Raw genomic sequence first — 12,500 nt, 5'->3', positions numbered from 1 at the left:
AAACACACAGACACAAACATACGACAGGCTTCTTTCAGTTTCCGTCCACCAAATACACTCACAAGGCTTTGGTCGGTCCGAGGCTATAGTAGAAGACACTTCCCAAGGTGCCACGCAGTGGGACTGAACCCAGAACCATGTGATTGGTAAGCACAGTCACTCTTGCACCTATGTCCAAGATATATAATTTTTTTGCTGTACACACACACACACACAAACACACACACACACACACACACACACACATGTGCTTTTACTGCGATGGTTTTATATAGATAGATAGATAGATAGATAGATAGATAGATAGATAGACAGATAGATAGACGGATACATATATACGTATGTATGTATTTATATGTATGTATATATATATATATATATATATATATATATATATATATATATATATATATATATATATATATATATATATATATATTCACATATACATATGCACACGCACACACATACACACATACATACATACATACAATACAGGCTACCATACTGTATTCCTAGGTAAATATTAATAATGATGAAAATATTAAAACAGAAGAAAATAAAAAAAAAAAGTCAATCATGAAAGGGAGATATAAGCACGTAACTTACTGTCTTTCTTACACAGAGGCGAATTGATGACTTTTTCGTGAATTTCAAAGAAGCACGTTCGGGAGGTTAAGAGTTTAATATAAGACGATGGGTAATTATATCTCATTTAAGAGAGATGACTATATAAACTTAGATTGATGTGAAAAGTACGAATCGGTCGGCTGAACGACAATAAAATTAATGCCTTTTGATATATGGGTGTTTGCAATGATATCCTGTGTGATATTATGTATGTGTGTGTGTGTATGCGTGTGTATGTGAGTGTGCGTGCGCCCGTCTGTGTTTGTGTGTGTGTGTGTGTGCGTGCGCCCGTCTGTGTTTGTGTGTGTGTGTCTTTTCAGAAAATATAGATGCATATTTACTATTTAATCTCATTCCCCAATCAATAAAATGATATAGCTTACAAACTCAATTGCATACACACATACTCGCACACACACACGTAAACACACGCTTACTCGTGTAAGGCCCTCCCCCAGACACACATACCCATATACATATGGTGGGGGTGTATTTATGCATGTAATTTCATTTATACGTATGTCTATACAATATTGCTTATACACACATATGTATACGCCAACGCAAATATGTTTATACGTGTAATTACTTTATAGATGTCCTGATTAATTCAAAGAAGTACAACAGGTTAAGAATGTAAACACACGCGCGTGTGTTTTTAGTAAATACCTATTTAGCTTCACTGTTAAAAAGAGGAGACAACTATGAAACCCCGGGCTTTTCTGTATCTGACCAATAAAAGAGTTCGATATTTCTGGTTTCAATATTTGTTAACACCTCATCAGAAATGTTTCAATCGTTCCTGTCCAGTAGCTGCCCAGGCCATATTACTTTCTCATACAGGAATGTTTACGCTGTTGCGGAGTGCTACGTCACTGCTGTGACTTAACACCAAGAAAACATTGTGTCTTTTTTTGGGGGGGGGGGGGGGTTCTTCAAATCTGTGGAACAATTTTAGCGTTGGCACTATGATTTAATTAATTAATGGAATTACCGATGACCTATAGAAGCTGCACGAAATGTATAGTAAATATTCAGCCTCACTTTCAAAAAGTAGACACCAGGGGATTTCTTATCTATTGCCAGAAAAATATTGTTTGGATTAATTTCAGTGTGTTAAAACTTCATCAGAGATCAGTTACTCTTTGTAGTCCACAAAGAGAATAATAACTGATAGTATTTATAAGATACACACAATTTGTGAAATTTGTATTTTGAGGTATTAACAAAGGCTGAAATTTTTGTCCCTTAAAGAGAACCTGTGTTTTACCTACAACGTTTACTATTTCAATGCGAGGCTGACTTCACCATATATATTAGCACCTGCATTGCAGTGCTTTACATCCTGCGTAGTGTTCAAGCGGCGTAGTGTTCATGCGGCGTAGTGTTCATGCTGCGTAGTGTTCATGCTGCGTAGTGTTCATGCTGCGTAGTGTTCATGCGGAGTAGTGTTCATGCGGCGTAGTGTTCATGCTGCGTAGTGTTCATGCTGCGTAGTGTTCATGCGGCGTAGTGTTCATGCGGCGTAGTGTTCATGCTGCGTAGTGTTCAGCACTCAATGGTTTTTAAAATTCATTCCCTGCATATGCCTTTCCCGCAGGCGTTAACGTACAAAGGATCGAGAGGAACATTAATGTTATCAAAGTTTCTGGTCAGAGAAGACCTGCAAAGGCCAAGGGCACTGGTCATTCTTGCACACTCAAGAATTAAAAAACAATGAGAAATTTCCTAGAAGCTCTCTTACTGGACTTTGATTGTCATGTTGTTGCTGATGGTGTGGGGGGGATCACAGTGGCGGTGCTGGTGGTGGCTGTGGTGGTGGTGGTGGTGGTGGTGGTTATCGTAATGTCATTTCTCTCAAGAAGAACCCACTTCGAGCAGTCTTGTGATCAAAGACATTGTTGCAAATACCATCCATCTTTTCGGATAGCTTTTCAAAGATTACATATCCTCCGTCTCTTTTTTTTTCAAAGAAGTTAACACATGTTTTGAGGGATATTTGGCTTCTATGTCAAGTGGGTTGCGTGGTTCACATAGAGGCCAACTCAATGACTCATCATTGTGATGTTGTTGGTGGCGCCGGTGGTATTGCTTAGCACTATATCCTCTCTGATTGTGCACACCTTTAATCTAACCCTAACTATCCATTCTTTCTTCATTTATAATGTGCTGCTCTCCACATTATCCTATCTGACCTACTTTCTTACGCGACAGGTTATAACCTGAAAGAAATTTGGTTGCTATTTCCAGTAAGATGAGGTGATTGCGAAAAAGCACCCTCTCTGTCTCATGGCATACTTTTTAATCGCAACTACAGTTTTTAGTAAACATTCACCTTTCCTATAGCTAAAGCGCTCCCAGTCTCAATAACATACTTTCTGGACGGTACAAAACTTATTCAGAGTCTGCAGTATGTCTAGCAGTCGTTATTTTCCTACTAAAATTGCTTTATTATTCTGGCTGTTTCTTATATTAGTATATTCGATATTGATTAATGTCTGATTTATTCTTGATATGCTATTTTAGTAAAATGTAGATTTTGCTTGAATATATTAAACGTGTTCGGTTGTGAAGTGGTTTTATTGCAGATATATTTTTGTATGCGACTACTGCAGTTTAATGTCCAATCTGTCTTTTATAAGAAAGGAATGTATACGAATTCTAGAAATTTCAGTGCTGAACTCATTAACTGACCATATACTTTTTTTCCAACACTATACACTTCATATGTACGTATATAGGTTTTATATATAAATGTACACACAGGTATGAGCATGCACACATATATACATCATACATATAATTATGTGTGTGTGTGTGTGTGTGTGTGTGTGTGTTTGTGTGTGTGCGTTTGTGCCTCTGTATGTGTGCCTGTGCTTTTGTTTCTGCGTGTGCTTACGTGTATGTATGCGCATTTGTATGCCTGTTTTTCGCATAATGTACGCATGAATACACATAATTATATATGTATGTGTGTGTGTGTGTGTGAGAGAGAGAGAGAGAGAGAGAGAGAGAGAGAGAGAGTGAGAGTCTGTGTGTCTGTATGTCTATGTCTGTGTCTGTGTATGTCTGTGTGTGTGTATATGGTTATCGTAATTTTCAACACATGAACTCATTTCATAGGAGACTTAGATGTGATCTTTATATGATACTTAAGATACAGAACGATTGCTTAAGTTCCATGCAGTTTCATACCTACTGTACTCATGACAAACCTAACTTTTGTCTGAATCAAGATTTATCAGACTATAATGACGATTGCAATGCATAACGTCTAAATTTGGGTCTCTAGCCTTTATATTCCTGCTAGCTTTATATAATCCACAATCAGTCTATCCTCTCACAGAATATCATCAGACATGAAGTAATAAGATTCAGGAAGAGGATAAGTATATTATCTCCTGATGAAGTAACCTTTGACATCAGAATCTATTACCGTCCAACAACTGGCGACCTTCCTGAATATATGATGAAGAGAAATATTATATGTTATAACCTAATAAACAACATTAACATAGAAATAAATATTCTTCAAAATATTTCTATTCCTTAATCAGAAATTATTTCCCGAACCGCCACACTTTTCATCAGCTTTTCATGAAGAATAATACAAAGATGACCTGGATCGACGGAAAGTAACATGTCAGTAATCTTAAAAGAATCACAATGCAGACGTAGAGTGGTGAAAGCCGATATATAATTTCGAACGTGAAGAGTATTGCAAGTCGTAATTGGTTAGACTAAGTTATTGCATGCTGCAGTAATATTCCCGCACTTGCTGTCGAAGCTTATTTGGATATCTAAACCTAAAATCTAGGCCACATGCAGTATGAGAACAGCGTCAGATACGTTTCCGGTATTTAGGATTAGATCAAAATACAAACACTATTGTCTAGAGAGAAATTCGATTTTGTTTGTCCTTGTGTTCAAACCATTCTATAGAACGTGGACTAATTACTCTACCTACTGACATATGTCCAACTTCATTTAGAGGAATATAATTGCTGACATTTTTAACACATGAGAAATGACAGTTGATATTGAAACCATTAATTGCAATTAGAGTCATATCTTCTCAATAACCTAAGGAGCAATGTCGACTGAAACACTGATTCGGGGAAGCCATAGTTCGGAATATAAAATCAGTTCACCTTACATATGAATAAACATATAGCAGATTCGACGCATTTCTAACAAATACATATAGACACACATACACACTCATGTGTGTGTACATATATTTATGTAATATGTGTGTGTGTGTATGTGTATGTGTGTGTGTGTACGTGTGTGTGTGTCTGTGTGTGTACATATAACTGTCATTGTGTTTAGCTACAAACAAACTTAGTGCTGTCTGTTGATTTGTTGAATAATACAAAAATATTGATTCGGTCCGAATAAAGTATTTGCTGACTTTAGTTTCACCTTTTCGGTCTTCCGACTGAATACTTTATCCAGAATAAATAGATTCATTTATACATACATACATGCATACATATGATTGTGTGGATATACGAACGTATACACGCACTCATACACACACACATATGTACATAAAACATTTATGTAATGTAAAATATACTGTGTGCGTATATATATATTCTTTAAGTAATATAAGATACATTTATCATCATAAATGCATACAATACTAGACCCAGTTATTGAAACCCTTTGAGACGAAGGCAAAAAAAAATAACAAAATACAGAGAAGCAGTATTTGAGAGAGAAGTGAGGAAAATGGCGAGGGAGAATGATATTAAGTAAAATACTTAAAAGACATTATATGTGTTATAAGACTGAAAGAACTAAAGTAAAATCCCCTAACGAGAAATCTTCACACAGTTTCTATAATATATAATGTATTTTAGCACCTCAGAATGTTTTCAAAAGAAATAACAGGGAATATCGATTTTCTAGTTATAATAAACTCGTGTACATAAACATACTCATATATACATAGGCATGTATACATACACACGCATACAAACATATTTGTATAGCCATGTGTTTGTCTAGCGAGGGGTATGGGTGGGCACCAAGCAATGCAACTGCAGATAAATTTCAAACTATTCCCAGAAATATTCCGTGTCGTAGCTGAAAACTCCCATAGTAACTGCATGATCTGAGGAAATATTGCAAATTTCCTGAAAAGTAATGTTGCCTTGTATTTCTCTTGCCTGCCTCTGAATTGTAAATAAAGTTTTGCTGCTGTTCGTGTTCGTTTGAATTTTACGGTTAGCACCTTAATATTGTTGTGTGTATTATTTATGACCAAACAAATAGCCCCAATATTCCATGCTTAAGAATTTCGCTTCACAATCACGTCGTTTGGAATTTAGTGTACCTCGTGTGGCACCTTGGCTATTTGGGATTTTGGAAAAGTATTTCTTGTTATTGCCACATGTTGATCTCAGCTCGGTAACATTAAGTTAGATAAGCGAAACTTGAACAGAGGCCCGCAGGATTGGTTATAACTGTAACCTGTGTGATAGACTTCTTTTTTCACTTCTAGAGTTATAGTGGCTGGAATTAATGTCAAAGATCTTGTGTGAATAGCAATTAAGGTAACCATATAACGTAAGTTACTGTTAAATTATCCGTGTTATTAGAACTGTAAGAAATATAAGTCTTAATTACATATATGGAATAAAATGATGGTGTCTAATTTTAACACAAGGCTAGCAATTTTGGGGGAGGATGTAGGTAGGTTGTTTAAATCGACTTTCAATGCACTACTGTTATTTATTTTATGAATTCCGAAAGGATGAAAAGCAAAGTCGGCCCCGGCAACCTTCGAACTCAGGGCGTAAATTTGAGAGAAATGCCGTTATGTATTTTGTCTGGCGCGATACAGACTCTGCCAGCTCACCGTCCTATTTTATGGAATCAAATATTATAAAGTGCAAGCTATTATACTATTTTCTTCCGTAGGTGTAAGGTCTGAAATTAGGGATGCTGTACAGGCATAGTTGATTGCATCGATCCCAGTGCTCAGCTGGTATTTATTTTATCGTCCCGAAAGAATGAAAAGCAAAGTCGACCTCGGAAAGTAATGTCGGAGGAAATGCCGCTAAACATTTTTTCCGGCATGCTAGCGATTCTGCCAGCTCGCCGCCTTAACCCTTTGAGCACTGACCTTCTGAACCTTATTTTACCATATACCTTGCACTCCACCGGTGCTACGGTATAGAGAAAAATAAGCCATCCACCGGTGAACATGTGTTACGGGCTCAAAGGGTTCGTGTAAGCTATAATATAACCAACGACTTTCTCCAGCATGGTCAAACGAATTAATTTTAATTAAACTGGAAACTGGATAAATTATTTTCCCTGCACTTTAAGCATTGCACTTCTTCTTCGTATCCATATTTCTGAATGTTCTATATATTGGATAAAAGTACAAATGTGGTTTAACTGAACTTAATTGAATATACTGAATCATATTTTGCAAATTTACGTGATTTCTGTAACATAATACTATAATTTAAACAATATTTATGTCTTCAATACTGAAATATATTTATACTTGTATCATTTATTTCGTTCATTAAACTTTCATTTATTAAGATGTGTCCGCAGAATTCTAGAATGTCAGAATTTATTAAAGAGTCTCTCATATAAGCTAAAATACCAAACACATCCGCCGTGAAATTCACTAGAATATCGTTATGCCGACAAGAGACATTAAAGAAATCAAATCTATAATTTTGCATGATTAAATGTAAAATTATATCAACCAGTAAATCTAAATAATCTTATATAAAATATCAGTTCCCGGGAATAATTTTATATTTAATAGAAAGGTCTGATATAAAATTCTAGAGAAAAGCTAAACCGATTTGCATGAGATGAACTATAACCTTCAAAATATAACTCTTGAACTAGATCAGGTTTTGGAAACACGATATGTCTACTAAAATACTTCCCCAGACGAAAAGTAACTAGAGCCTAGACTGAAGTTTTCAATAAATAAATCAATCGATAAAAATGGACGAAAACTTTAGATCTTACTTGTTTATTTTCAGGTAATGGTACTATTGATTTCCAGGAATTTGTGCAAATGATGGCCAAGAAAATGAAAGACACAGACAGTGAGGAGGAAATCCGGGAAGCCTTTAAAGTTTTCGACAAAGACGGCAGCGGTTACATCGATTCGGCTGAGCTGCGCCAAGTAATGACTTCTCTTGGAGAGAAATTAACAGACGAGGAAGTCGATGAGATGATACAAGAAGCAGACGTCGATGGTGACGGACAGGTTAATTATGAAGGTAATCATCAGATTTTATCATTTGTTATATGATCACGTATGGGGAAAGAATACTACGTTCAACAGAATCATAGCACTAACATGGAGAAAACAGTGAGAAGTATTCTTGAGAAAGATGTTTATCAAAGATTTAAGGTTGCTTAAGAAAATCAACAACTTAAAGCAATGAGTTCAATGGGCGATTAAGTCGGTGTAGAAAATTAGAGGGTGTTCACCTACAATCATTACAAATTGTTGACTCAGCTTAAATATATATACGCTCATGCATAATACATACATACGTGTGTGTAAGGTCTGCAGACCAAATCTAGCTTGTTGTGTTTTCCTTTGAGACATCAAAGGAAATCCAGATTGGTTTCCTGTAGTTACAAAATATGTGAGCTGAGAAGTGCATTTGAAACTATTCTAGCTGTATGTTAATGTTTAACATTCTTCTTGTTTATTCATATATACATACATGTATACAACAAAAATACACCTGTATATACACACATTGACATATATATATATATATATATATATATATATATATATATATATATATATATATATATATATACATATGTAAATATGTATATACGTATAGTCGTGTATGCGTGTGTGTGTGTCAGTGTGTGCGTATGTGTGTGCGTGCGCGCGCATCCATGTGTGTGTATTCTGCTGGAAAGTGTCGATTATTATTTTAAGGAATGCGAAATACGTATAATACACTCGTTGTTGCTGCTCTCAATGTGAAATAGCCCTGACTCATTTGTAGAAAGATGCAAATTAAAAGCAAAATGATAATGAATGTTTTACATACGCCATAGCTACGCAATGAAATACTTAAATGGGTTTATGGGAAACTCATGCATCTTTAAATTGATGAGCAGCGTTGATAGGTTTATTAGTTTACAAACAGGAATACGAAACCAGCTGAGGTCATCAGCTGCAGCGTGCTTTTCTTTTACTGTATGCTATTTATCAAAGTTATCTAATATTTCGGTTATTTAAGACTTCACAACCTTCGCTTAGTAACGTGATAATTACATGGTAACAGGCTAAGCATTTACTAAAAGATATGTTTATGTGTGTGTGTGAGTGTGTGTGTGTGTGAAAAGGCTGACCCTTTGAAATGAGGGACTACACATTTTTGCCAGCTGAGTGGACTGGAGAAACGTGATATAAAGCGTCTTGCTCAAGGACACAACGCGTCGGCGAGAATTGAACTCAGAACCTTATTACCGTGAGCGGAATGCCATAACCACTAAGTCACGCACCTTCACACATATGCGTATGTGTGTGTGTGTGTGTGTGTATAAATATATATACACACACACACATATATATACACACATATATACACACACACATATATATATATATATATATATATATATATATATATATATATATATATATATATATATATATATACATATAAAGGTAAGACAACAAAAGAAAGGAAGAGACCTCGATATTATGTAAATAGAGGAATTTATCTATAAATAATATGTGACAATTATTCGGTAGCAATGATAAAACTCCGCCCCGACATCCGAAACTCGGAGTTTTATCATGGCTACCGAATAACTGTCACATATTATTTACACACACACACACACACACACACACACACACACATATATATATATATATATATATATATATATATATATATATATATATATATATATATATATATATATATATATATATATATATATATATATATATATATATATATATATATATATATTTATATATATATATATATTGATACATATACTTTTTTTTTTTTGTAATGAAGTCACGCGAAATAATAATATTTTGAAAGCATTTAATACGCACATTTCGGGCCTGCGTAACATATGATAGAAAATGCATGGGCCTACGTATGTTGAGAAATTTATTAACTGAAGAAGATCCTTGCGTAAGGAGATGCATTTCCTACCATATATTACGCAGATCTAAAACGCACGCATTAAATACTTTCAAAATATCACTATTTGGTTTAACTTACTACAATCGTTACAATTATTATTACAAATTATACGACTTAATGCAAATACAAACTAACCGGTTATGATTTCATTTACATGGATACTCTCACAAAAACTTAGAATGGCTTGTTGCATTTCACTCAAGCCGAAACTTCTGGTATCACATATTACTTCTGTGCAAAACACGAAATTAATGTGTGTGCAAATATATATATATATATATATATATATATATATATATATATATATATATATATATATATATATATATACGTATATATATATACGTATATATATATATATGTATATGTGTGTATATATATATAGTTATATATATATATACACACACACCCGTATATTCGCATATATTTTTGTCACGTCTTTTGTTAAATGCTTCCTAAAATAACTCTTGTTGCTAATTAAATAATCAATCAACATATTAATTGGCCGAATTATATTTGAATCCGCAGAATTCGTCAAGATGATGACAGCACATTAAATTTGGAAGTATTAGTGTCCAGACATTACCAACAGAAGAAAAAAATATACAAAAAGAATACTGAACTCCATTTTAAATAGACAAGTACAAAAAGCGAAAAAAAAGAAAAAAGCAAATCAACTCACTTGGCAAAAAAATGTACGAACTCCGAAATGACATGAAGTTCTTTAAGGACAAAATTTAAAGGACGTTATCAAGAACTTCGTATCAAAATAGAAGAATTCATACTGTTCTTTTGAATTTCACATTTCTTACTTCTTTTTTGTCTTTTTTCTATGCACAAAATAATCAATGAGAAGGAAGAAAATTACGCAATCTTTAATTTCAATAGCAAGTATAAAAATAATGATGATTTTCATTTGAAGTGTTACCGTATAAGATATTACTATTGTTGTTAAGTTGCTTAAATGTTTATTTATCTGAGTTCATTAAAAAGAAATAGGTATTTTTCTTTTTATTTCTATTCTACGTCGTCTGTTTTCGATTGAACATAAGTGTTTTATTAACTGTAATAAAAAGAAAAAAAAATGGAAAGCTTTTGGTTTAATTGTTGAATATAACACACCTTGGAATTAAAACTGATGCTTTAAAGATACTTAACATAGTATATATATATATATATATATATATGTGAATTTTTCATTTGTTTCGATATCTTTAAAAAAAGAAATGGAACAGCAAAAATAATAATAATAATAATAATAATAATAATAATAATAATAATAATAGTAATAATAATAATGATAACAATCGGTTTTTTGTAGTAATTACATGTGCTACAAGGACAACGGATGTATGATATTAACGCTTAATAACACTAAATGATGCTAAACTAGATAAATATTATATAATATAAAATAAACAAGAAATATATAAATTGCACAACTGGGTTTGATAGGTTCAGTACTCAACACATTTCATTCATCAAAATTAATTTTTGTAACTTTCTTACATGACTCTTGGAAAAAGAAATAATAAAAATAATTGAAAAACAAATATTTGTTGTTTTTTTGTTTTTTAATCATATTCGTTTATCCTTTAATTTGAAATAACAGAATCGTTGGTGCGTCAGCGAAATTGTTTCCCGGTATTTCTTCTGGTTCGTTATGTTCTTGGTTTAAATTTCGCGGAGGTCAACTTTCCCTTTCATCCTTTCGGGTTCGATAAAGTAAAGTGCCAACCAAGAACTGGGGTCGATGTAATCGACTACCATCTCCACTTAAAATTGGTGGCCTAGTGCTAAAATGTGAAGCAATTCTTTCATTATAGTGTTGTTGTTGTTGTGGAGGCGCAATGGCCCAGTGGTTAGGGCAGCGGACTCGCGGTCATAGGATCGCGGTTTCGATTCCCAGACCGGGCGCTGTGAATATTTATTGAGCGAAAACACCTAAAGCCCCACGAGGCTCCGGCAAGGGGGGGGGGGGGGGGGGCAAACCTGCTGTACTCTTTCACCACAACTTTCTCTCACTCTTACTTCCTGTTTCTGTTGTACCTGTATTTCAAAGGGTCAGACTTGTCACACTGTGTCACGCTGAATATCCCCCGAGAACTACGTTAAGGGTACACGTGTCTGTGGAGTGCTCAGCCACATGCATGTTAATTTCACGAGAAGGTTGTTCTGCTATTCGGATCAACTGGAACCCTTGACGTCTTAAGCGACGGAGTGCCAACAACAACAACAACAACAACAGTGTTGTTGCTGTTGCTGCTGCTGCTGCTGTTGTTGTTTCTGTTGTTGTTATTGTTGCTGTTGTTTAATTCCAGGCGAGTCCTGATTGAGCAAATTTATAAGTAAAGGTGTTCAGTCCATAAACATCCCGTCTTTGTTTATTGTATAATGTATCTTGGGTTCATACGTATCTATTATTTAAAAACTGTAGAATATGATTTAACGGAGATTTCGCTAATATTTTTAGTAGGTTATTTTGCGTTCGGAGTGATCTGTCTAGCCAAAAATACGCAAAGAACCTTTTATGTTAAGTTACTTTGATCTAATTGATTTCATCTATTTTATAATATATTTCAATGTGTGTGTGCATGAACACACACACACACACACACACACACACACATCAGACCATCATATTTTTCACCAAAGTCAACTATTCAAATGGAACCAACA

The 12,500-nt window shown here is 34.3% G+C and overlaps 1 protein-coding gene across 1 annotated transcript in view; it reads left to right on the top strand.

Annotated features, from left to right (window-relative positions):
* Positions 1-10,531, top strand: part of LOC106883841 (calmodulin-1) — a 61,617-nt gene extending 51,086 nt beyond the window's left edge. The window contains exons 4-5 of the mRNA XM_089360232.1: positions 7,656-7,898; positions 10,350-10,531. Of these exons, the coding sequence (XP_089216358.1) occupies positions 7,656-7,898; positions 10,350-10,378 (272 nt within the window). The 3' untranslated portion in view covers positions 10,379-10,531. The remainder of the gene's footprint in view (positions 1-7,655; positions 7,899-10,349) is intronic.
* The last annotated feature ends 1,969 nt before the right edge of the window (positions 10,532-12,500 follow it).

This window comes from Octopus bimaculoides, chromosome 11, assembly GCF_046866305.1.
Source record: "Octopus bimaculoides isolate indiv1 chromosome 11, ASM4686630v1, whole genome shotgun sequence".
Classification (NCBI taxonomy): domain Eukaryota; kingdom Metazoa; phylum Mollusca; class Cephalopoda; order Octopoda; family Octopodidae; genus Octopus; species Octopus bimaculoides.
The sequence above is the reverse complement of the archived record's forward strand: the minus strand, read 5'-3'. Positions and strand labels throughout refer to the sequence as shown.